Raw genomic sequence first — 24,682 nt, 5'->3', positions numbered from 1 at the left:
TGCCGCTCAGTTCATCCCGATGCTTTGCAGCATCCTTTCAGTTCATTCTCTATACCCCTCTCTCCCCTATTTTTGGCCACGAACTCTTTCATCTGAATCTGGTGTACTGGAACGTGGGTTGCTCTGCCCAGGATGGTGTTGGGCAGCAGGGTTTCTTTGGGCTTCCTCTCACATCTGCAAGAGATGCAATCCAGCTTCACAGTGTTATCTGAGACTACCAGGGGAAAGCAATAATGCCATCCCCACCACCCCCCCGCCCAGCCCTGCTGGTTTAGCTGACGGAAACCCACGTGAGGCGTCTGCGTACGGGTACATGCCCTAATGGCTCGCGTTTCTCTCCTGCAAAGCTGCTAGATGAGCCAAACGCGCTTAAATTCAGCGTTTTCTCGTTAGACGGGGTATCTGCGGGCAAAAAGCAGCAGACGGGCCTGGGAGGGTCACGCTGGGTGGCTGTGGCACCCTGCCACGGCAGCCGGGTGCTGCGGGTGCCGAGCCTCGGCCGCCAGCGCCGGCAACCCCCGCCCTGACCAGCGGCTGCCAGTGCAAAGCGAGCGGCGTCCTGGCTGCGGGCTCGCCTGCGCGGCCCCGCGGGGAGGCCGCATCGCGCGTGGGGTGGCGGCAGGACCGCAGAGCTGTCGGGAGGATGTGCCGCCCGCTCCGACGGCGAAAACATCCTCTCCGGGGACCAAACGCTGCCCTGCCCCGCGCCACCCCCCGCCAGGGCGGAGCTGCGAGCCGCCCGCTCCCGCTACAGGCGCCCGCGCCGCTCCTCGCCGCGCAGCCGCTGAGAAAAAACCGCCCCGAACGCAACACCGGGCTTCACCGCACCGTACCGTACCGTACCGTACCGTACCGTACTGTACCGCACCGTACCGCGCCGCGCCCCCGCCGGCCAGCCTGCCCGCCTGTCTGCCCGCCGGCCGGCCGGCCTCCCCCCGCCCTCGCCCTGGCGCTGGCCCTGGCCCCGCCCTCAACCTCAGCGGATCGGCGGCATCTCGCCTATCGCGACGGCCCAGTTGGTGACGGGCAAGCAGAGGGCGCAATGAGCGAGGCGGCGTAGCTACCACTGCAGGTTCGGTCGCACCTCCAGGCCAATAAGAGGCGCGGGGGCGGGGCGCCGCGTCCTGCCCCCGCGGTGCTGCGCGCGGCGGAGGGGGAGAGGTGGGAGTAGGCGCCGCCGCCGCCTGCTCGGGCTGAGCGGCCGCGGGGCCGGGTACAGTGGGCAGTCCACCGGGACGGGCTGCAGCAGCCGCCGCCGCCATGGATCACTACGACCCGCAGCAGACCAACGACTACATGCAGCCGGAGGAGGACTGGGACCGGGACCTGCTCCTCGACCCGGCCTGGGAGAAGCAGCAGAGGAAGGTGGGCGCACGCTCCCCGACCCCTCCCTCCTCCCCTTCCCCACACACAGGCTGCGGGGCCGCCGGGACCCGCCGCCGCCGGGATCCGGCGCTGCCGACTCCGCCGTCCGCAGCCGGGGCCGGCGTGCACCTGGCCGGGGGCTGACGCGGCGTAGCGAGGCGAGCCGGCGGGGGCGGGCGGAGCGGGCAGGTGATGGTGGGCCGGGGAGGGCGGTATCGCGGCGGGTCGGCAACAGATGCCCGACCTGTCACCGACACCCGGTTGACTACGGCGGGCACGGCCCGCGGGCACACCCGGGCGGAGCGGGACCCCCCGGGAGCGGGGGCGGGCCTCCCCTCGTCCCCCCGCCGGCCGGCCCGCTGCGCGTACCCCGCGGCCGGCGGCGGGACGGTGACTGGCTCCTGGTTTGAATGGTGTGGTTTGGGGCAGGGCCTGCGCGGAGCTCATGTCCAAAAATGGTAACATTCAGCCCTTTTTTTTTTCCTCTACCCCGAAGGGGTGTCGGTGGGGAGGGGAGCTCAGGAGGAGCTCCAGCCTTGCCGCTCTTCAGGGCTTTTTTTTTTGTTGGTTGGGGTTTTTTTTTTTTTTCTTCCCCCTCCTGCTTTAAACCAAAAGCATCCTGTATTAGATCACTCCGGAATACTAATCCCCAAAACATTTCCGTTTTAGTCACTTCATCAGGCAACAATAAAGCAGAGCGTGAAACGACACGCATGCGAACATGGCAGGGGGGGCACCTCGGGGTGCTGCAGCCTCCCACCGCTCTTCCCGGGCTCTCACTTGTTCGCTTGGGGCTGGCGTTTCGGGTCGTGCCTCGCTGTGCTGAGCTGCGAACAGTCAGGGAATCCCAAAACCTTTTGTACTGGGGGGGGAGAATATTGCTTGTTTATGCATAGACAGAATATTAATATATATATATATAATGTATCCCGAGGTGTGGGGCTGTAAAGAGCAACTGGGAAAGGAGGGCAGGCCAGTGAGAAGACTCTTCTCCCTCGTTAGTCCTCCTTCCAGATGGGAGGTTTTCAGATGGTTCTGTTCGTAGCTGTCTGAAATGGTGTCACTGAGAAGTCTTTCCCCTGGAGTCTGATGAGTTAAGTGAGCTGTAGGATTGTTGTCAGCGGTTTCCTCTGTTTCCTCACTTAGAGGGACTTTGGTGTCTGGGGTAGACAACATGAAATTAAAGCACACAAACAAGGGCGTTTGATGGAGAAATAGTTGATGGAGTGTGAGCTTACATTTAAATACAGGAGAAAGAGAGGAATATGATCTTGGTTTGGGATGTGAGTGCTGGATGGTGTATCCAAAGACTAGGCTTTACTCTGAGAAGGAAAGTTTCTTCCTTTTCAGAAGATCTGCCTGGCTGTGACCTGCATCTCCAGTTGTACACCCGTATCTTCCTCATACACCTAGGAGTGGTCAGTGGGCCCCAGAGCGAGACGGGCAGTATTGCTCACAGGCTGTAAGGGGAAATAATTGTCATAGTGGAGGGGGGGTTTTGCCTTTCACAGTGAGGGGGAAGTAGTTCATATGTAGGAGGATACCGATTTAGTTGTTGGAAGCAGGGGTTGAACCTTTGGTTTAACGAGAAGCTCCAGAACCTCAGCTGTGGCATGTGCTCTGAAGGACATGCTCTTTTAAATATTGCCTCCTTCCAAGAGTTTTTAAGTCCCGTTACGCCTATCACAAGAGGGGGACAGAGAGCCACTCCAAACACTTGGGTTGCTTGTGCAGAGGGGGGAAGAAGCCAAGAGGAAGCTTTAAGGAATTAACACATCTGCTTCAAAACAATGCAAGCCAATTTCTTTTGGTTAACTGCTGCTGGCTGGATTTGGTGTGCTGGGTGTTACTCTCCACCTTGGTGAATGGGTGGGCTCTATATACTTAGGTGTCCTTTTCTGGTGGTGGAATGACTTGGTGGTTTCTCTTCCTGCCATGGATACCTGAAGCTGCTCCCTCCTGCAGTGGGTGGAAGCTCATAGCTTTATTGTCATCCACCCTACTGGAGTCTGTAGGTAGGAGGATCAGGTCTGGGAGTGATGGCTCTTCCTAGTCGCAGCGCATGAGGTTAATCTCCTCTCAAAGGGATTGATGACCAGACCCCACCCTGAACAAGCTGTGTGGATTTTGAGAGATGGTCGTGTACCCTTGCCCAGGGCCTGAATGTGACTGAAAGCCCCGTTGGGGCCCTTGGGCTCGCTTCCTTTGGAGGTGGAGAGGTAACAGTATTCACCAAGCATAAGCCTGGGATCTGTGTAGTAAAACTGTCAACCCTTCCTACCTGTCAAAATGTAATAATTGTTCATTACTGTACATGTTAATTAATAGCATACTGAGGTCAAGAGGAGAGATTCATGCCTCCCAAATATTCCTCTAGGCTGTCTTCAGGCTCAGTCTTTCCTGGTTGATGCACATGGTTTAGGTTACTTTATTCACCTGAGGGATAGCTGGAGAGTTTTTGACAGAGAATATCTGTCTCATCTAAGTACTTAAATCAGACAGTACAAAATCTGATTTAAGTACTGCTGAGTTGTTACTTGTACCACTGAAGCCAGGCAGTAAGGCAGACTTGAAATTTTCCTGCTTGGGCCCTCTCTGGGAGGAGAGACAGCATGTCTGAAGTGGTGGCATGGCCAGGAATCCAGTGAGTAAACTTCTGTGTGAGAAGTGACCATGTCTTGCCGGCTGCTTCCAGGCCAGCCCCTTGCATCCTGGCTCAGTAAGGCCCTGTGGGCTGTGAATAGCTGTACCACAGTGCTGTCCTCTGTGGCTTTGTGCAGCTGGGACTAATTGAGACTTGGGAAGCAAACAGTCTAGAGATGTTGCTCACAGATGAATTGAATCCAGCTCCCCTTCTCCCAACTGCACAGGCTCAGCAGAGCTCATGGTGGGCATCGGAAGTGGGAAGAACTGCTGATTTTTGGTTTTTTGAACATAACGGCCTCGACAGGCAGGCTGTACTGTAAGGACAAGTTTGCTGAGTCTTCAGGAGCTTGTTTGCAGGTTTCCTGCCTGCACTGAGACATTATTGGCTGTCAGGGCTGCTGCTTGAGATACCATCTCAAGAGTTGCTTTGAGTTTGGTAAATAGACAATCTGTAGAGTGAATTTTGTATTTGGAGGGTGAAGTTTGGCCTGTGGAACACTATACAGAGAAGAGACTGAGACACTGGTCTCGCACCTCTTCCCACCTGCCCCTTCCTGAGAAGTTACTGTTTTACAGTGTAGGGATGAAGTGACAGTTCCTAGGAGGAAAGCAGCTTTCTATGCAAAGCTTATTTTTCATGTCTATCAGCAGAGACTCTAAGAGGTTTTAAAGAGCTTGATGCAGCCTTGCTATTCGCAAGTGTCAAAAAAGTATAATGTGCAGAACAAATTCAGCTATGTCTCACTTGATGTAAGCTTTTTGTGCAGGAGCAGGGGGTCTCTTCTAGGGATTGCAATACTTTGCACTGTTGAACTCATCCAGTAGTTTCTTCTAATAGCCTTTTCATTATTCTCCCCTCTCCTGTCTGGACTTGGGTCTCAAAGTTGTACTAGCCAAGGTTTAACAAGGCTGCTTCTGCTGCTTCCCAGTGTTACAAAGCAAAACTTGCTGAAAGCCCCTGCCATGGTCTCACCTAGCTGTCGAGGCAGAGAAGCTCGTCCTGCCAAAAGTATGTATATGGGTGTTTACTGACAGATGGCCAGCTGCAGTGTTGAGACTTTTCCTGAGTCATTTGGGGGGGTTTGGTGAAGGAGCTGGATTTGGTCTTGAGGGACTGGATGGGTGCTTGGTGCTTCTTGGCAGGTGAACGGTGGTAGTGAGGAGGACAACCTCCTGCTGTTCTGACCTGACAACTGCTACCTTGACAATATGAGTAGGAAGCTGTGTTTGTTTGCCATATACAACTTAAATGCTGTAAGGAACACTAGTGATGCTTTTGTTCTTTTTAAAAAATAAAATTGGATCAAGGAAATAAAGATGCCTTTACTTGGTGCTGCTCTGCCTCACTAGGTTGGCGTTTCTGTGGCAGTAAATGAGAGCTCTGCACTGTTCAGTTACAGTGTTGATGAAGCAGTGATAGCACAGACTTTGGAAGCACCTTTTCTACCTTGAAGAAGTACTCCCTTAGTACAATTATTAATGAACTAACAGACATGCCCTGTTAGAAATGTCAGTCTCCCAGAACCTCTCTTGACACTGTGCCATGCACAGCATGTAAAGATACAAGGGTGATTCTATAACTGAAGAACCCATGGGTCTCATGACCCTATTGTGTCTGTGACCAACAGGCCTTACTGCTTTTGTTCTGCTTTGAATTTTGCTGTCCTAATCATCTCTCTGTTTGAGCTGGGGTTGTCAATGCTAGGAAATACCTGTTAAACAGAGCCCAGGTCCCTCATGGAAACATTCTACCTCCAAGCCTGCTGGTAGCAGGCTCAGATCAGGTGGTATGAGAGTGACTGGTATCTCTGACAAAATGTGTCGCAGTCGCAGCTCTCTCTTTACCTTGGATTGAGTGTCCTTTTATCTAGACAGGGGTCTAGTTTGAGAAGATTATCTGGATTTCCAGAAAGCTGCAGCAGTGGTAGCTGTTGTGGACCTACACCTGATCTGTAGTCTGTTAAATTTTCAGAACCATCACAGATTCAGTGGAGAGGTAAATAAATGTGCGTTGTAGTGAATGTACAGCACTGGGTCCCTTAGCTCTGCTGTGAGTGACACTGCATGTGCAGTACCTGATGTGCCTTAGCAAGGTGTAGTCCTTGCATGGTCTTAGCAGTACGGGTGTGCTGTAGGAAAGGCAACCTTGGTGCATCTGAGGGTCCTGGTGCCTTATTTTGCACTGACCAGTATCAACATGGAAGTGGAATGGTGAAACCTGTAAGGCTGCTGGCTCGCCTGCCTGTTGGACTGTAAGAGAGCAGCTCTTACCTTTTGGATAAAGCTGTTGTTTAACGTATTTAAGCTTATTGCTAGATACTTGTTCTTCAAAACATTTGACTCACAAGTTGCTATAGGGGGCTCTGGAAATACCTGACTTTCTAGATCAGCTATTTGTCCTTGAGTGTGGGAGCTGCCTCGTACTTCCTGTGATCAGGCGTTGTCAGGATGTGCGCTTGTGGGTTTTTAACAAGAGTGTTATTATTCATTGTAACATCTTGGTGCGTGATGAATGAGTTGTGTGTGCTTTCTTGCAGTGACTTACCTGCTTATTCAGTGTCTTATCTAAGGAGGAAGCTAAGGAGAACGCAGGCATGGGATAAAAAGGAGACTGAGTGTTCTTTTGGGGGCCTCTGACAGATCCCAAGGATCATCTCATGAGAACATGATGCTTGCCAAACTGTGTTGAACTGTTTCTTTCTCCTAATTCTCTAGGGAAGGGTGAAACACCTCAAAGGTATCCAGCTACCAGCCCAGCAATGTAAAGTGTCTGTCTGGGGAACTTCTTGCTGATTGCTTCAGGCAACCAGTTTTAATTCTTGTGTGTGTGATTTGGTAACGAAGCTTTTGCGTGCGTAAGTGCAAAACCTGGAGAGGGTCACTGTATTCCTCCCTGACAGCTTGCAGTGCTTGCTGGTATAGCTTGGGATGCCTGGCATGCCACGTAGGACATCTTTAAAGTGGAAGCTGTTTAGAAACTTCTGTTTTCTCAGCTGTCTTGTGAGAACTTGCCCCCTTAAAAGGAAGCAGGTGCTTTTGTATGAGGTGCTGTTGTCTGGCTGTGAAATCCAAGTGTAACTGGATGGTAGCTGTGGGAATGTGGGCCAGTAAACACCAGGATCACGTTTTTAGAAGCTGCGTGTATTACAGGTGGAGACCCAGTGAGTGGTACCTGCTCTTACCAGCACTGAGGTGACCACCAGTAGTAATATGCTCCCCTGCTGCCCCTGCTGTAGACTCCTTGCTTTTCTCATGTGTGCTGTGGAGGTTTGGTTCTACAATCTTAACATCTTGTGCATTTTTTGATTTTAACTGGAGGAGAAGCAGGGTTCAGCTGACCTCCCCAGCCAGGTTATAAGCCTATGTGCTTGTCTGCTGCCCACTGGGATCCACTTAAGACTTTGGCCTGAAGTTCTTAAGGTTGGCACAGGCAGCAGTGACAGGGATGGTGAAAACTTGCACGGCTGTGCTGGGGAAGGGCTGAGAGCATTTTGCAGCTGCCTGTGGATTATCACTGTTGTGCCTGACACATAGGCTGTTCTCTGGGGTGCACTTAAACTAGCAGAGGATGGCTGTGCTCTTTCTGACGATGAGGTGCGGAAAACAGTTACTATAGAAAAGAGACTGGAGAGCTGTTTGGGGAAATGTTGGGAAGCTGCTCTAATACAGTGGACTGCTCTCACTGTAATGTGTTGCATCTACCCCAGGGGCTTGCTGGGTATATTTGCTGTGATTTTTCAGGCATTTTGTACAGTCTAAGCAGTGGTGTTTTTGGAGAAGTGGGGGGGCACAGTGTGCAACTGAGTTTACTGTTCTTCTATATAAGAACATAAAGCTGATTTCTTGCTGTGTATGGCTATTGGAAACAAGATGGTTACTGTAAGGAATGTGCCTAGCATGACTTCTACAGATCTCGTGTAGCAATGGAAAAGTGTCTCATCTCTCCTCAGAGCCATAGGTGAAGGGGGGCGTAGGGGAAGTGTAGTTTGCTTGGCAGCTGCTGCATGGGAAAAAACATGCCTTTAGCTAGAAAGGCAGTGTCATCTTTTTATAGAGGCATAAGATTTGCTCTTACTGTGGTTTTTGGGGCTGAAGAATGTTACACAGAGCTTGGGTCTGTTGGGATGAGCTGGTGTGGAGCAGTAAGATAGCCTCATCATCATCAGGACCTTCTGTCTGGTGCTACTCATGCCAGAAAAGTCTCTTTTGAAGTTTGTGAATCCACCTGCTGCTTTATTTTGACATGCCAGTTTGACATAGCAGATAGGTTCTAAATGGTCACTTGTGTCCCTGAGATGGAACTGGGGACTTCTTTAGGGTTGGCCCAAGATGCTGAAGTGAGCAAAGCCACTAGCATGAACATGATGAGCAGAAAAAGCTCACTTCCTATTCTCCTCCCACCATTGCCTTCCTTTCTCTTGTTCCTACTGCATGAGAACAGAACGTGGTTGTAGGATGTTTGTGGTGTGACCTGGTGCCAGTTTAACCTCTTGGCTCCCTATTAGGCAGTAAAGCAAAAGCATTTTCTCCCCACGTTGGTTTCCTGTTGTTCTGTCTTTCCTGCTCAACTGGCAATGTCTGTATGCTGTTGGTAAAAGCTGGATCAGGCCTTTGCAAGCCAACCCTTGTACCAGCAATGCAATTGTCTAACATCAAGTTTTTACCTGCAGTTGTCCTCTCCTTCTGTATCTGTTGCTGCTTCGAAGCACTACAATGTGAGCAAGGCTCTGCAGAGACCTTCTCCACCCTCAGTGCGCTAAAACAGCTCCCAGTGGCAGGGCTGTGGTATGACTGAATAAACAGAGGGGATTTTGGTCTCTCATCCAGATGAGTCTTTGACTTGTCATTCTATCTACATAGACTGAAAGCCTCCTGAAAATGTGTTCATCCCTGTGGTGTGGGAATAACAACAAAACTGGTCTTTCCATTATATTGGAGCCAAGATGGAAGTGCTGGCAGGTGAAAAGGCTGTGTCTTGGCCATTAACAATCACTACAGTGGATGCCACTGATAGGAGTCTCCACATATCACCTGTCTGTTGCTCACACTGGAGTGGTTTCAAATAAATCTCAATACCAGCAATCCTGGGCTTCTGGGCAATCTTACAGAAACACACCAGTGTGGATAGCTGATAGGCAGATGAGGCTGCAGGGCAAACTTCTTAAGCAGCAGCTCGTTTCACATCCTCATAGATGGCTTATTTGGTCAGTGGGAAGGCAGGGATGACTTGAAGTATCAGCTGGCTGCTGCGTTGGCAGCCTGTTTGGCTTTGCAGGGACAGTGCGTTACTGCAGCGTAGGGCTTCCCTGTCAGGATGGCACAGGTGGGCCTCGCTTTTCAGAGGAACCCTGTTGTATCTCTGTGCCCCACAGCACAGTGTGGGTGGGCAGCCTGTTCACGCTGCTCCTTTTGTGAGCAGAGTGCTGTACGACCAGAGAAGTGTCCTGCAGAATACTCATGTTTCCTTTCACAATGCTAAGGACAGCTCTCCCATCCTACAGAGGTGCTGAAGTAAGGCCAGTTGACAGCAGAGGAGGGAGTTCTGCTTTCCATGACTTTAGATCAGGCAGCCAGGGCACTTGCTGCTACTTGCTGCAGCAGATGATACTAAGCACTTGAACTTCACCGCTGCTGTAAATGGAATTTGTGCTGCTACATCTTCGTTCCAGGAGCTAGCCTGTAAAGGCCTCAGAGACGAGGGAGAGTGAGACAACCATGTATGGTCTCTGCATCCTAGCTGAGTGCTCTTTTCATCATGGAAAGTGATGCATACATCCCAGAGCCCTGTTTCCTGGCCAGATTCCTGCAGCTGAGTTTCTCTTGCTACCCAGTATACTTACCTGTGATTCCCCCCTCTGTTGATTTAAATCTACCCTTCAGTAGATTCAGTAGTTAATTCTGCTATTTAAATGTATTATCCACAAGAAAACTTCCAACATTTGGCTCCATGGGTGAAAAAAAAGCAAGTTAATTTCTTAACTCCTAAACAATGCCAAAGAAAGGATACTTTGTTTAAAGCTGTTAAACCTGGTGCAGACATGGTCTAATCACAGTGGAAAATACTTAATTTCCTAAGGAAAACTTTGATTGCAGCCAAAAGCAGTGCCAGTCATTTAAGTGTGTTTATGCTTCCAGGTGAGTTTCCTACATGTTGTATCTGGTTTGGGAGATGCAGAGATCTCCTACTGGTGGTGGGGGGCAGGGGGAGCGGTAACTCAGGTGTGAGGATGTGGTGTGAAGAGAAGTGGGAGGGTATGTTTGTTCAAGCCTCTGTCTTCCCTTTAGCTCTGCTGGCGGTGTTGCTGTGCAGGAGAACCCTCTCCAGATGAGGCATCGGGCTTGGCCATACCTGGCTCCACACACAAAGCCAGCCCTTGTGCTCCGTCAGAGCTGGCTCATCGAGTGCCTCTTGGCAGTGGTGCTGGCAGGTGGCTGCGCTGTGCACCGAGGGCTGGGTGCGGGCAGCAGTGGAGCACACGCATGAATGTGAACCAGTCTGTTTCAAAATGGCTAACACGTGGAAACTTGCTGTTTCCTGAGGGTTTTGTTGGGCTGTTGGGGAACAGGGATGAGAGTGTTTCCAGCTGTGGTGAGCCAAGTGTGAACTCACTCTGGGCAAGGTGCCCAGCTCCACTAGTTTTCTCCTGCCAGAAGTCCCCACCCTCCAGCCAGCGATACCAGGCTCAGTTTCTGCCAGTCCTCAGCTGAAGACCTCTGAAAGGGGAGGAGAACAAGAAAACCAAACAGAGTAAGATACTGCTGAGGAAGGGGGTGTAGGGAGGAACTGAAGACCTTGAGCAAGGGACACCACTGAGGTGTGGCAGTTGTAGGTGAGGGTTAGCAAGGAGTGTAGGGACCTGCTTTACCTAGGGCAGCTGGAGAGGAAAAAGTGGGTGGTGAGAGTGTGAGGTTCTTCCTTGGTTAGGAAGAGCTACCCAGCTTGCAAGACATACTCTTGACAGAACCATGAGAGTAGTCATCTGGGAATGAGAATTGTTCCTTCATCGTGGTTTCAACACACTTGGGACTTGTGTAAAATGGGTAAAATAAACCAAGTATTAAGTGGTTCCTTTCCCCTTTTGTGGAGGGTGCTGAAAGGTGCCCTTCAAGGGGGAGGATGTGCATCTGGGGCCTCCTGTAATTCCCAGAAAAGGCATGGCCACAAAAATCTTAATCTTCCAGAGCTGGCAGTCTGCTTTGTTGCAGGCTCTCTACATTGGGGTAGAACTTGCCAGGATCCATTGGTGGATCCAGCCATTTTTCTGCAGAGACAGCTCTGTAGTCAGATGCTTCAGAAGAAGAGGTATGAGTGTCAGGTGTGCTGGGAGCAGCACCCCTGCATGCATTGTATGGATTTTTAGTAGCTGGAGCAACTAAGGGATTAAAGCCTGATAGTGTGGTCCTTGCTCTACTGGCAACAGTTGCTGATGAAAGGAAATTTCTAGCTGTTCTTTCTGATGAGTGTGTTTTGCTCCTGTTAATGTGGGTGCTTGCATTCAGCTGTTTGGAGCGAGCAGGTGTCAAAGTTTCTGAAATACCTGTAGTCACAACTCCTCGCATGCTGAAACAAAGCACTGTGGGCTTGATACTGTGTCTGTAACAGTGTGCAAGTGCCTGTCTGCATTATGTCTTCTGGGTCCAGTCCTGCAGAGGTGTTGGAGTTGATGTGGCCAGCATATGAACAGGAGACCTTCTGTTCCTGCAAGCACACCGCCTCCAAGACTAATAATTTTCACATGCCAGTGTATCATTTAGTGATACATTACACTGCTCCTTGCTGTTGCAGCCTGTTGCACATGGTCTGACCTAGCCAGTGACTGACAGCCTCCTGCAAGGAGGAAGGCTGAAAGTCCTTTCCATCCTAGACCAAAAGGAGTATTTCCCTCCCCCTTCTGTAAGGGCTCTTTTCTTCAAAGCTGTTAACTGGCCATAATCCAATTATTACTACTGTAATTAGCGAACTGCTTACAGTAACTAAAACACTTGAAGCATAATATCCTCTGTGTTTACAGATTTTGGAACACCTTTTGCCTGCAGTCCAGTGAGAGGTTAATTACTGCTGATGGCCCAGGAGCGGGTGCAGGTGGCATGGCAAGCCTGGCACAGGCCATGCTGCCTTTCCTCCAAGTCAGGTGGTACCATGTGGGGTTCCCACAGCAGAGGGAAGCTCAGGAGCCCCATGGAGCTGGTGTGCCAGGTGGTGATGATCTCCTGCTGCCCCTTTGCCAGAAAAGAGCCTTTGCTGTGAAAGCTGTGCTGGAGGACCCCCTGGTGTTGGGTGAGACTTTCAGGTGGCGATGCAATAGTACTTAATGCTTGTTTTATTACATGGTAGAAACTCCTTACATCGCAGCAGGCTCAATGCTGCTTGCTGTCAGAGCTCCCTGTTGTCCCTATGCACAGTGTCTGTGCTCTCTTCTACCCACCAAATTGCTTTGTAGGCAAAGCCAAGAGACTTCAGCTCCTGGCCCTATTTGTTCTGCAGGGCTTGGGGTTTCCCAGCAGACATATCCCTCACCCGCATTCTTCAGCCACTTCTCCTTTTGGGAGCAATGAGCCACTTTCCTGAAGGCAGCTTCTGCCCTCCTGTTCATACCTTGGCACGAGGGTAGTACCAGCATGCTTGGCTCCAGCCTTTGTTCTGCTTCCTCACTTTGACCTCCTGAGATGAAGCTGCTTTTATAACTCAGGCTTTTCCTTCTTTGGGAGGACTGTGGTGAGGAACAAGTGTGGGCAGCTTTTTAAATGGCAAGCTCTGCTGGATGAGAAGGTGTTGAAGGTGAGTGAGAACATGCAACTGCAGTAAGTAAAGGCCCTGCAGTGGTAAAATACCTAGCTGCCCAGCTGCTAGCCAGCAGCTGGGAGGTGTGCTGTATGCAGCAGCTGAGTAGTATTTATTTGCAGTGTTTGGTCTGTGATAAGGTAGGAAAAATGAAGTCTCTTTTGCCTAATGGTTGACTGTTTTTAAAAAACAAAACCAAACCATCACAATCTTTCAATGAAAGATTGAAAATGTACTTGTTGCCATGTAGGTCAGAATGGTCAGTAAGGTGAGGAGGAAGTCCTAGAGTGCCAGTGGCCAGATATCTGTCCCTGTAGTGGGCCCTATGATATGTCAAGAAGGCTTCCTGGTGGCCTGAGCAGTCTCTGCCTGTTGTCTCACCTTTGCATCTTCCTGCAGTCTCCTGCCACGTTTGTAGCCTGCAGGGTAACTTGAGGGAGGGGCAGTGTTTCTGCCCTGCATTTGTGCAGTACCTTGTGCAGCAGAACTCTCATCTGTGTGTGGTTCCCAGATGCTGCGAGACCATGAGGACTGTAGTGATGGTAACTGATTTTAAATGGACCCTCTTTTTTTACTTCTACGTGTTATCTTAAGACCACTTGTGCTTATTACAGCACATAAAAGTTGCTTCCCTGTTTGTAGTACTTGCAATCCACTTGACTCAAAGCAAATATTTTCAATTCCATGCTCTTCTGCACTAGCACCATGCATTTGAGTTGCTGCTGGGTTTAGGTGCTGGTGCAGCCACAATCAGCACACTCTGCTTGAGTGCTTCACAGTCTCTCTTAAGGATCAAGTCTAGTAAAGACCACTTTAGAGTAGTGCTTCTGTATTTCTGTCATCTTTAGATTCAGTTGTCTGCTCTGTGTCCCACTACTAAACTGGGAATGTAGATGTCCTTTTCTTCACAACCTTCTGAATCTGCTAGTGAAGTACAGCAGGATTTTTGTAGCAAGTTTCTGCTGTGGACATTGCCAAAGCAAGCAAACTGTCATCGTGCTATTTTTGGTTAAATTTTGCTTTGAGTTTAAAGCTTATGATGGTACTCCTTTTTATCTGTTTTTCTACCTGTATTTCCCTATCCCAAATTCTTTCCTCCTCTTCTCCCTTCCCTCCCTTGCCCCACCCTCATTAACAAGAGCTGGGAAGAGTAACCCATATTCCTGTTTTACTCTGCCAATTGTGTTCACTGATCTCATGATTTGGTTTGAAGATTGCCGTTCTGCTTAGGTGGCATGCTGGCTCTCATGGTCTGCATATCTTAACAGTGATGTGGTGCTGGAAGGAGCTTTTGAAACTTTGTAATAAACTTTTAATAATTATCTCTTTCCCAGAGATTATTTTGGTGGTGTTGCTTTCATTCTGAACTTATTTGGAAGTCTACTGTGGGTGATGGCCTCTGCAGCCTCCCAGTAAGCCTTGCTTTACTGAGTGGGGCAGCAGCAGGCAGGCTTGAGCTAGGGGAGTACTTGCACTGGGGCTGGCTGTGGGAATCAAATGTGTGAGTTTGGTTTGCACAGCCTGTCTGATGGAAGAGCTTTCTCAGCAAAGAGTAAAGCTCTTCATCAGTGCTGGGGTATCCTTTGGGTAAGTGTGACTCTGGCTTTGAGTGCTGTCTTGATGCTATAGCAAAGAGCGAGGTGTTGGCAAAACTCAGTTGTGCTTGTTCCCCTCTGACTTTCTTGTGTGATGGGTTGGTAGGTCACATTTTCCTGTGACTACTTATCATGTGAACCCCTAACAAGGTTTCATAAGGGTGCTTATTTGTCATGAAATTGTGATGCACCAGAACATCATCATCATCCTTACAAGATTAGTAGGAGAGAGAGTAGAAATATTAACTAGATATGCCCGTTAACTGGGGCTTAATTTACACCCCCTTGTTTGCTACCTACAAAACATTTTTCACGTGTATGTTGGGGGTAACATACTACAGAGCTCTTATTGTAGCTTATGTAGCACTTATCTGCTTTTTGAGTAGAGAACTCTAGTAGTTCTGCAGCCTTACAAAAGGGTTAAATAATGTGGTGTTTAATTGCTGTCTGTGAAGTGTATTCTAGACAGTTTGCCAGAGGGTGACATAAGGTATACTCAAATTGCTAGTCCCTGTTGATTAAAAACCTGCCAACATCTTCTTTTTTGCGCCTAGTTTATTTACCTTTTGCATATGCAAATGTTTAGTGTTCTCTTTTAATCCATTTACTTGGGGCAAGACTCCTCCAGATGCGGTTTCACAATTTTCAGTCCAGTCTGACTGCTTATTTATCGCTGGTTCTCAGCTGGATGCACCCATGATCAGTACCCGTGCATGCTGTGGAAAAGTGAGTTTTCAAACAGGTAAGTTTGATCCTGCTGAGCCTAAGGTTAAGAGAAGGAGGAGGTGATGGGGTGGGGGAAGTAAAGGGTGAGTACAGAGCTGGACTACCCGTTTTAATGGCAGCTTGTCAATAAAGTAGTCAAGGCCAGACATGAAACTTTGTCCTTCAGCATTATGGTATTTGGAGCTGCAGCAAACTTAGAGGGGACCTGGCTCCAAGAGCCACAGGAGCTTGAGGTTTGTGCTCTGTTCCAGGCTTCTGAATACCTTTTACTAGTTTGGAAAGCAAAGGAACAGCTTTCTCTTTCTTTAAGCCCTGCCCAAATTCCTTGAATTTTTGCAGCTTGGACCAGGTGATAATTCTAGTCTGCATGTGAAAAGAATAGTGTCTGCCAGCTCTCCATAGGTAGGAATGCAGTTTAAAAAAACACCTCTAGCCATGAAAGATATCTGAGATTGAGGGAGGGGTTTAAGAAGGGGGGAATGGAAATCTTCCTCACCAAGTAATGTTGGAAGCATAAACTTGATGGAGTAAAGGGGCTGCTTGAGAAATGAGTGTTGTCAGCAAGGCAGACAACTTCCCTTCTTTGCAAGGCACCGCCTCTGCATTGATCTAACATAACTGTTTGTGGATCTGAACTGTGAGCCAGATGAAAGAACTTAATTGGTGCTAAAATTAATTTAGCCAAAGCAGTAAGAGGGAGAAGACTTAAACCTAGATAGAGAGGGAGCAGAAGGAGGATGGGAAAGATCTGGGGGGAGTATAAGGATGGTCTGTCTGTGTTCTGAACATCACATTGCCTTAGTTCCCCAAGCACTGGCCCTGTACTGGGATTTGGCATCTGTCTCATTTTTTGAGTCCAATGCAGTCTCTCCTGCCTTCTGGAAGTGAATGCTTAATAGCTGGTCAAAGAACTGCTGTGCAGCAGCTGCTGAACTGGGAAAGAAGCTGCTTCTGTTGCCTATGCACGAGCATTAGTCGCCTCCTCTTAGGCCCTGCAGAGATTGCCAGAGCTCAGAGCAGTTCCCACGAACCCATTTGCTGAAGCTTTGAGGAAACAAAGCTGCTCAGCAAGTGCAGTCTGTAGTCTTCCAAGTCTGAAAGCTCTAAACCTGAAGACTTTGCCATGCTGCTTTGCAGAATACCAGGCTTCATCCATGAACAGGTACTGGTAGTCTGATCACCAACTTCAAAGAGTGACCAGGCTGCTGTAGAGAGTTTGGGGAGCAAGGGCTGTGTTGTGGGTTGGCTCATCATACCTAGAAGCTGGTGCTTTCTTGTTGGGGTAATGCAGCTGGCTGCTGCTATGAGCTGAGCTTGATTTCCCTGTCAGTAGGGAGATGTGCTGCTGCCCTGTTTCTGCTGATGGGTGCCTGGTTCTTGATTCCTTAGCAAATGCATAGTGCTCTGGTCTGATCTGCTTTTGCTCAGCCAACTCTGGCTTTGAATGTAGTTCAGAGCCTGCAGCGTGAGCTTGTCAGGGCTCTGTGCTGAGTCTTCCTGGGTAGAGCGCAGCCTACAGCAGTCCTAAATACAGAGAAACCACAGAGCTGGAGACAGGCTCTAAATTACCAGGATTGGGTTCTTAAGCGTCAGGAAGTCAGGGGAAAAAAGCCTGTTAGAAAGTGGCCTGCTAAGCAATGCAAAAGAGGCTTAGCTGTTTTGGCAGCTGAGAAGGGAAGAAATAAATTCTGTTTTGCTTAACAATACCTTACCTGTATGCAGAAATGGGCTGGCTGGCTCATGGCATGGGAGACAGTCTGATATGGAAATGACTAATTTCCTCTGGCAGATGTCAGTGCAGCCTGTAGGAGGTAGGATGTGAGGAGGTCCTGGGCCTACTACTAAGTGTAGCTAGGCTCACAAGCTTAAAGCTGTGAAAGCTCAACTTTGAGTTGGATTGCCTGATCTGTACAGGAAGAAAATGTTTCTCTTACAGGCACAATGCTTTGTAGCCATTTGACTACATAAGAGGAAGAGTGCTGCAAAGGTTAGATCCTATGTGCCTTGATGTTAGGATATGTAATCCTGTGTGAGGGAAGAGGGGCTGGGGGGCAGCTAAAATTCATTACCTAACCTGTCTCCAGACTGCTGGTTCAGGCCACTTTCTCTTCCCAAACTGTGGTGGGTGCTGGTGTAGGATTGTGTTGGCCGTAACTGCACAATGTGTGGCAGCAGTTGGAGTGGGTGCACAGTGTGCGATGCGCTGCACTGGATGCTTGTGCAGCAGCCCTGGTGCCCCTGGGCAACAGCCAGTACCTACTGTGGTGAGTAACAATTGTGTGATTGCTTGCTGAGGAAAGGGTTGGGACAACTGTGCTCTTGCTCTTCAAGGCCACCCACTGGTTATTAACTGTGTTTGTACTGGGATTATTTCTTCCTGGCCCACAAGATCAGCCTGAGCCTCCCACTTCAGGATCTTAATTACCCATATCCTTTTCCCTGTGAAGCTGCACGTAGACCAGTTTTGTTGGATGTGGCTGTGGCTGGTTCCTAGCCATGCAGTTGGGTCAGATCAATGAAAGTAGATTTCCAGGGGACTGGTTATGGTGGAAATAGAGTTCATCCTTCTGCAACCTTCCATTGTGCGGATGTGGTTTTCCACAGGAGTCAGCAGCAAGCACCAAGCAGAGGACAAAAGGCCAATCAGCCTCTGGAGATGCTGTTTTGCTGTTCCTCCTGCAATGTTGTGCTGAAGTGCAGCTGCCAGCAAGAAGAGGGTTAAGTGCACATATCACATGGCACAGTTCTGTTTACTGCATACTTCTCATAATCGGGGCTGGCATCCAAATCCGGAAGAAGATTAGTGCTTAACCAGAGACCCTGAAACAATGTGTTTTATGTTGGTATTCCTGTGAGGCTATGTAGTCTGCCATTAGCTCTCATGCAGAGAGGCCTGCTCATCCCTGCAGCCCTGGGAGCTATGGGGAGAGAAGAAAACAGATGGTTTCAGGAACAAAGATTGGATTGGACTGAACTGCATTTATCATCGATGTAAGCTTGAAGCTGAGGAGATTTTCCAGGAATTAACTTGTTCCATAATAACTTGATCTCTACCAAAGGGGGTTCGGCCGGGCCCTTGGTCTGAGGTTAATACATGAAGCTATCCAGGCTCGTCAGTCTGGGAAATCGGACTGTGCCCCTTGGCATAAAGGGTTGGATGGGAGTCACTGAGTGACTTGGCCACTACTGAATACAAGCAGTTGTGGTGGTGGAAAAAAAAGAGTAAAATTCAAATCAGTTACTGAGGTGTGGTTTTGGACAAGAAGGAAGGTGTAATTTTGCAGCACAGTCTATAGCTTACCTGTGCTATCAGCAGGGGCATAACTGTAGCAAACTTCAATGGGGCCCTAGGCAGGGTGTGGTTTACCTTCCTTCTGTTCTTCCTGCAGAAGGCAGATCCCTCTGTTTCTTTCTCTCCTAACAAACTCATCTCTACCTGTACATACACACAGTATGGGGCTTTTTCCTCCTCCCATGTAGTACTGTTCACTTGTGAACACCTGCTTTGTCCTCCTTGGAGCTTCAGTGCATGGGACAACATGTACTGCTGTTACTTTCCAAAGTTGTTTCTGAAGACTCCTGTTATCCCTTAGGAATTGCAAAAGTTTGCTTTACCCCATGTGTCCAGAGGTCTTTTTCCATCACCACCTGTCCTGTCTGGAAAGTCTGATCATCCATGGATGAAGTTTATATGAATTAGACGTGGAAGAGGAAGGATTGTTGGGTGTGCTTTTTCCTCTGTGGTGATGCTAAGGCTAATGGCAAAGTAACTTTACTATCCTGTTTGTTATTGGGGCCTACTGGCTTAGGAAGCTCATGGGCTGAAGGTGAATAGGAAAGGTTTTCCAGTCGTAGGAGGGGATTGAAATAAACCTGTCCATGTGTCTGTTGAGGGTAAAGAAAGGCGGTTCCTTCTGATGTTATTATGAAGTTGGCTTTTGTTTGCTTTTCTGTACTTGAGCAGGAAAGGAGATGAGTTCCAGCTTCCTCTTCTGTTGAGTGCTAGGTGTGGCTGCTAACCTATGGCATAGTGTCTTAGCCACAAATATTAAATATAGGAGCTTGAGTCTGTCTTGAATTAATTCTTCTGTATTGGTCTTACACCGAACTGGTTTACTGTAGGAGAAACAAAGCTACTTGGAACTTCCAGAAGTAATCCCAAATTCCTCTCTCTAGAAGAGTTACGGTAGATGCTTTAGGGTGCTAGCAAGATACCTGTTTTCAGTAGATACTGACAGACCATCTATGGATATTGCTGTAATGAGGTTATCTTCTGAAACAAATGACAATAAGTGTTCCTCAGCTGTTTGTTCTGGGGTGATCTGACTTTCATGGTATCTGCCATCTGCATGCACCTTGCCTTGCTCAGGTGATTACGTAGTTGAGAAGACAGATAACAAGTATGCGTATATTGTATGGGTTATATGTTGTGCGTGCATATATTGCAGAGTTTAGGAATTCCCTAGGTGAAGAATAAAATATCTTGAGTGTCACAGATCTGAAAAACCCAAGGTGGATCAAAAATGGAACACGATTCAACAGCTGTGCATTTTATCTTGTAACCATTAGGAACAATTGCTAAGTATCAGTTGTGATAGCAAGCTGAATGGCAAATGTTTTGCTTAGCAACTGTTGCAAAGGAAAATTGTCAGGCAACAGCAAAATTGGGAATGGTGAGTACAGAAGGCACTAAAGAGATGAGCTGTACTCTATTATCTGTGACTAACTGATTTGGCATTTTCTTACACAAACATGTAAGTATATGAGCATTTATGAATATGCATCAAAGCAAGTTCAATCAAATCCCCTAGCTTCATAAATGCTCTTGCTGCCTTTCTGTGTGTAGTAGATACTCTAGGCAGCTTCCCCACCAAGGCAGCAGAGTTGAAGAGCTTTGTGGTGGCAGATTCTACAGCCAGTCCTTCAGCAGCGGTGAGTGACACACCATATGCTGTTTGTGGGAGTGCTTGCTCAAGCAGTATCAGCTGTGGAGCTGCCTGAATGGAGGATGATTCTACAGTGAAGAAGGCTTTAATTTTGTCATGTATTAAGTATGCACATGTTAGAGAACACTAAAAGGCTGTGTGAGTGGGGCCTAAAGTCTGAAATAAGAAACTGATACTAAGCTAAATGACTGCCTTAAGCATTTAGGCAAAGCAGTGTGTGCTTCCCCATGCCTCCTGCCCTTGCGACTGTAATCTTAACAAGGGCCTGTCTTAGGCGTGTGAGTAGCAGGTGGGTATCAGGCTACAAATGCTGTCAGGTAAAGCACTTTCATTAGGTGTTACTTATTCATGGCAGAAGTGATTAAAGGCAAAAGAAGCCTACCTAGAGCAGGCATGTGAGATGTGCCTCAGTGTGCAGGAGACTTTCTTACTGGGTTATCTGTGAGACAGTGCTTGACAGATGTCTTATGGACTCTGTTTTAGTTGTTAAATTGTGAGCAAATATAGATTGAAAAGTTATGTAAGGGTCAGAGTACAGCTTAGTAGTGGCCTGTGCAGGCTACTTGCACAGTCTTGAAGGCTTTGTTTTTTCCCCAGTACTTGGCATTGCAGTGAGGCTTTAAAGTGCTTTTGCTGCCCTTCCAGGCCAGGGCTCAGGTGGAATCAGGGCACCATCTCCAAAGTACCTGCCCTTTTCTTCCTTTCCTGTCCCAAATGTATGTCATGTAATGAGGGAATCACTGTTTTGCTAGGGTGACAACATAGCTCATGGAAGCTCCCCAGGATGAAAGCTGGAACCAGAAGGGCCTGGCAGGAAAGTATCTTCAGTGAAGTCTTAAACTTTTTTGAGATTCTCTTCCCACCTGACACTGAGATTTCTGCAAGTCCTGTCCCTTGCAGCGGAAAGGTGCTGGAGAGGGTATCCCTTGCTGTGATGGGTTGTAGCAGCTCTAGTATGAGCATTGGTGCCACTTGTTATACTTTGAACTTACAGTTCTGTTAATCTGGCTGTCCTGTATGGGTTTTTTGTCCTCTTTTAGCAGGAATCCTCTTTGTTGCAAGCCACAAGTAGCTCTCAAATAAAGGTAGGGTCCTGACTACCTCATCCTACCTTTAAGTGAAAAGTTGTAAGTAAATCATTTGCCTTTCCCTGTGCTCCTTCACATCAGGAGTGGGAGTTTCTCCAGTGTCATTTCCCCATTGAATCTCTGAGGTTTCAGATATGGTGGCAAAGAGCATGTGTTGCTCTGTTACAGATGTAGTGCTGTAGCTGGTGAATTCAAGCTGCGTCTCCATGGCCATACTCTTAAGCAAAGTATGAAATGGGCCCCAGGGATCCTCCATGGCTGCTGGAGGAGGTGGGTGCTACCAGCCGATACTGGGCAAACCTGTGCTGTTGTTACTGACTTGCTCTTCCTTGCATTTAATAAAGAACCCTTTTATTTTAACACAGGTGCATCCAAGGAGCACTTTATTTCAAATGGTGTTCAGTTGGTGGAAAGTAAATGGTGTCCCATGAAGTAGATGGGAGAATGTCACAGGCCTGCTGCCAGACCCATGCCCAGTGCTGCATGGCTGCCAGGGCCTTCACAGTGTGTGAGACCTGGGATATCTCTGTCCACTGGATACCAGTGGTGCTGTGCTGGCTTCTCCCTGTGGCTTGTGCCTCTTCAGCAGCAATGTCCTATCTTCCAGCTCTGGCCAGTGTGCTGAGCAGAGCAGCCAATCACCCCAGTGCAGGGTACCCCTTTTACCATGCATGGTTTAGTGACCTGTCCCTAAATGAGGGTTTCCCCCTCTGTACTGGTGGCTCTGCTGCTCCCCATGTCCAACCACAGCAGTGGTTCATCCCTGCCAGCCTCTTTAGGGTGGCATCTGTTATCTGTCCCTCTTGGTCCTTCCTCTGTGGTGGGGTGGTGCTGGTCTGCCCAGATGCCAAGGGGATTGCCGCTCTGCTGCCTTCCCCATCAGCAAGAGCCCTGTGAGCAAGCCAGCTGTGCCTGCCCCCTGTGAGAGCTTCTGTGCTTCCTCAGCGTAGCTTTGTCTCCCTTCACCAAGTAGGGAACTTGACAGGTGTATCTGCTACTGCAAGGCAGTAGCTGATTTGTGTCAGGAAGCAGGGCTAGGAGCTGAGACCAAGGCTGCTGAGCAGGAATCCATCTATACATGCTTCAGTGGCATACTGAATGGGCACAGCTGAAAGTCTGCTCAGAGACAGTGGCCAAGAGTATGGGTGTGGGAAGCACAGTTTCATGGTGCTTGCACACCATACCACACCACCAAATTACACTATGGGTTTCCAAAGTCATTTTCTGAGATCTAAGAAAAAAAAAAAAGCCATATAGCCTAAATCAAGGCACTGGTAAAGGACTTCAAAAGGATGTGATGAAACCCAGCATGTCCTGTGGGAATTCCTTTCTGATGGGTGCTCATGGAGGGCATCTCAATGAGTTCATCTTCAGTCTCCTGCTAGCAAGTTGCTTAGGTTCATAGGCTTTTCCAAAACTGCAATAGAAAGTTCCAAACTGGATTTTCATTATGCTTCTGCATTGAATAAATCCCATGCCATGCTCCAAAGAATCAAATTTTTTAATTTCTGTTTTCAAATGCCATTGAAGATTCATATGGGATTAGAGGCTTTTCTTGTCCGGGGAGGGGGGGAACAACCTGTTGTGCTGTGCCAGGGCCTGAGGGTGACAAAATTCTGTGGTAGCTTGGGACCACTGCTGTAGAGCACCTCTGCACTCTTTAATGGGTGTTTCCTATTTTGAAAACCATTAAATGCACAGGTTTGGTGGGTGATAATTTGTGAGCAGTGTTTCATGCATCACAGAAAACAGGATGAGGCTGTGTTCGGGTGAGTTTCTAGGTAAAATTAGCGGTTCCTGCTATCTGCATGCAAGTATGAAGTGTAGTGGGCATCCTTGTACTGTGTTCTTACTGACAGGCTAGACCTCAGATCATTTCCTGTGGTCAGGAGCCACATCTGAGAGTTTCAAGAACAAGGCATGCAAGTTGAGAACCTCGTAACTAAAATAACATGCATTTTAGATGAGATCAGAGCTTACTAGAAAGGGAAAAGAAACCTAAATAAGGATATGGGTTAGGAATAGGATTGCATGAATACCCAGTATAGGCAAATAACACATTGTGATGGTTCACAGTGTTTTTAATGTCCTGTTACATAGAGGGTGCTGGTTCTGTTACCCAGCTGAAATGACTGTAAATTTGTAAGAACACTTTGCAAACTTGGAGTACACAGGTAAAAAGTACTCCATCCTTTGAATGGTTTTGCTTCTGCATATGAGAAGGGCAACTCCCCAGGCTACCTTCAGAGCTCTTGTCAGTGCCAGCTCTCACTGGTAGTTAATGTACAGCCACAATGTCCACAGAAAGTCTAGATTTCAACAATTATTTCTGTACCTTGATAAAGTCTTTTTCGAGAGTGGCAAGGGAGGGGCAGGAAAAGGGAGAATTATTAAGGAATTGAGCCTTAAAAAAGCTAAACAAATCATCTGTAAGCTGTGAGGTATTGATCTGACCTTCACCCAAGTCAAACTACATTAAATCTGCCATGGATGTATGGAACAATTGCTGCGTAATTATATTCTGCTCTCTTCTACTGCACTGTAAAGCAGAAGTAAATTGAACATCTCTGGTGATTTAAGGAGTGTGCTTACAGAAATGTTTTGTTCCTATTCTCCTGTGCAGGTTGAGCACCCCACTGTGCTTTGCATGCAGGCGCAGCAGGGAGTGGCATGCTGTTACTGTAATGTCCATAATTGTTCATCCCATCCCTTTTAACACTTGCGGTCTCAATTCTAGGGTATTGCTGTGCATTAAGCAGATGAGTTGGTGAGCTGTTAGGACTCTTCCCTGTTGGGTTTTTTCTCCAGTTTACTTTGAATTAATTTAAGATCCAGTAAGGTGTTTGGGTAGTGCCAATACAAGTGGTGAACACTTGAGGATTTATCACCAGTGACTTCTATTTGTCATTATGTTACTTACCTGCCTTTGATTAAATCTCGTTCTTCATAGCTTGGCTTTATAAACCAAAATGTCTTCACCTTACTGATTGCCTTATTTTTCCTTATCACTTATAACTGCATCAGGTATTTGGGCTCACATGAAACACTGTGTAACTCCCCACTTAGTTCTCTCCATGACAGAGACCGGCAGCTCTATGCTTTCGTTTTCTGTTAGCTAGTTTATAGTCCAGGAGATAAGTTATCTCTTGCCCTGTGACTCTGTCTTTGAAGGGTCAGTGATGTTATAACAGCAGACTTAATGAAAATAAGTCAGAATTTGGGCAACAAAGAAGAAAAGTGCAAATGGCATGCTTGTTTCTGGAGCTGTGGCTGGATGGGACAAGTCACATACATTTGTTCCTTCCATACCAGCAAACACACTGAGGCAGTGTAGGAAGCCAGACTTCGTTAGTTCCGCTGATTACTGAATGGCTTATTATCGAAGAATAAATAGGTTACTATTTGGCTTCAGGGGTGAGGCATTAATTTTCAAGAAGAGCCAAAACCAATTAGGAATTTAATGCAGTAGTACACAGGAAAGGGTGCACTAGCAGGATTTTGTATTTGGGGGCCCGCACCTTGCATGTTACGTTG

General features: G+C 48.1%; 1 protein-coding gene across 10 annotated transcripts in view; it reads left to right on the top strand.

Moving 5' to 3' along the window:
- Positions 1-1,260: 1,260 nt before the first annotated feature.
- Positions 1,261-24,682, top strand: part of ACTN1 (actinin alpha 1) — a gene marked incomplete at its 5' end in the record, with an annotated part of 89,101 nt that continues 65,679 nt past the window's right edge. For all 10 annotated transcript variants that reach the window (XM_084263381.1, XM_084263389.1, XM_084263387.1 and 7 more), the window contains one exon: positions 1,261-1,365. In XM_084263381.1, the coding sequence (XP_084119507.1) occupies positions 1,261-1,365 (105 nt within the window). The remainder of the gene's footprint in view (positions 1,366-24,682) is intronic.

Source organism: Gallinula chloropus (assembly GCF_964237585.1).
Source record: "Gallinula chloropus genome assembly, chromosome: 4".
NCBI classification, from domain to species: domain Eukaryota; kingdom Metazoa; phylum Chordata; class Aves; order Gruiformes; family Rallidae; genus Gallinula; species Gallinula chloropus.
Note: the sequence above shows the minus strand (reverse complement) of the source record. Positions and strands in the feature narration are given on the sequence as shown.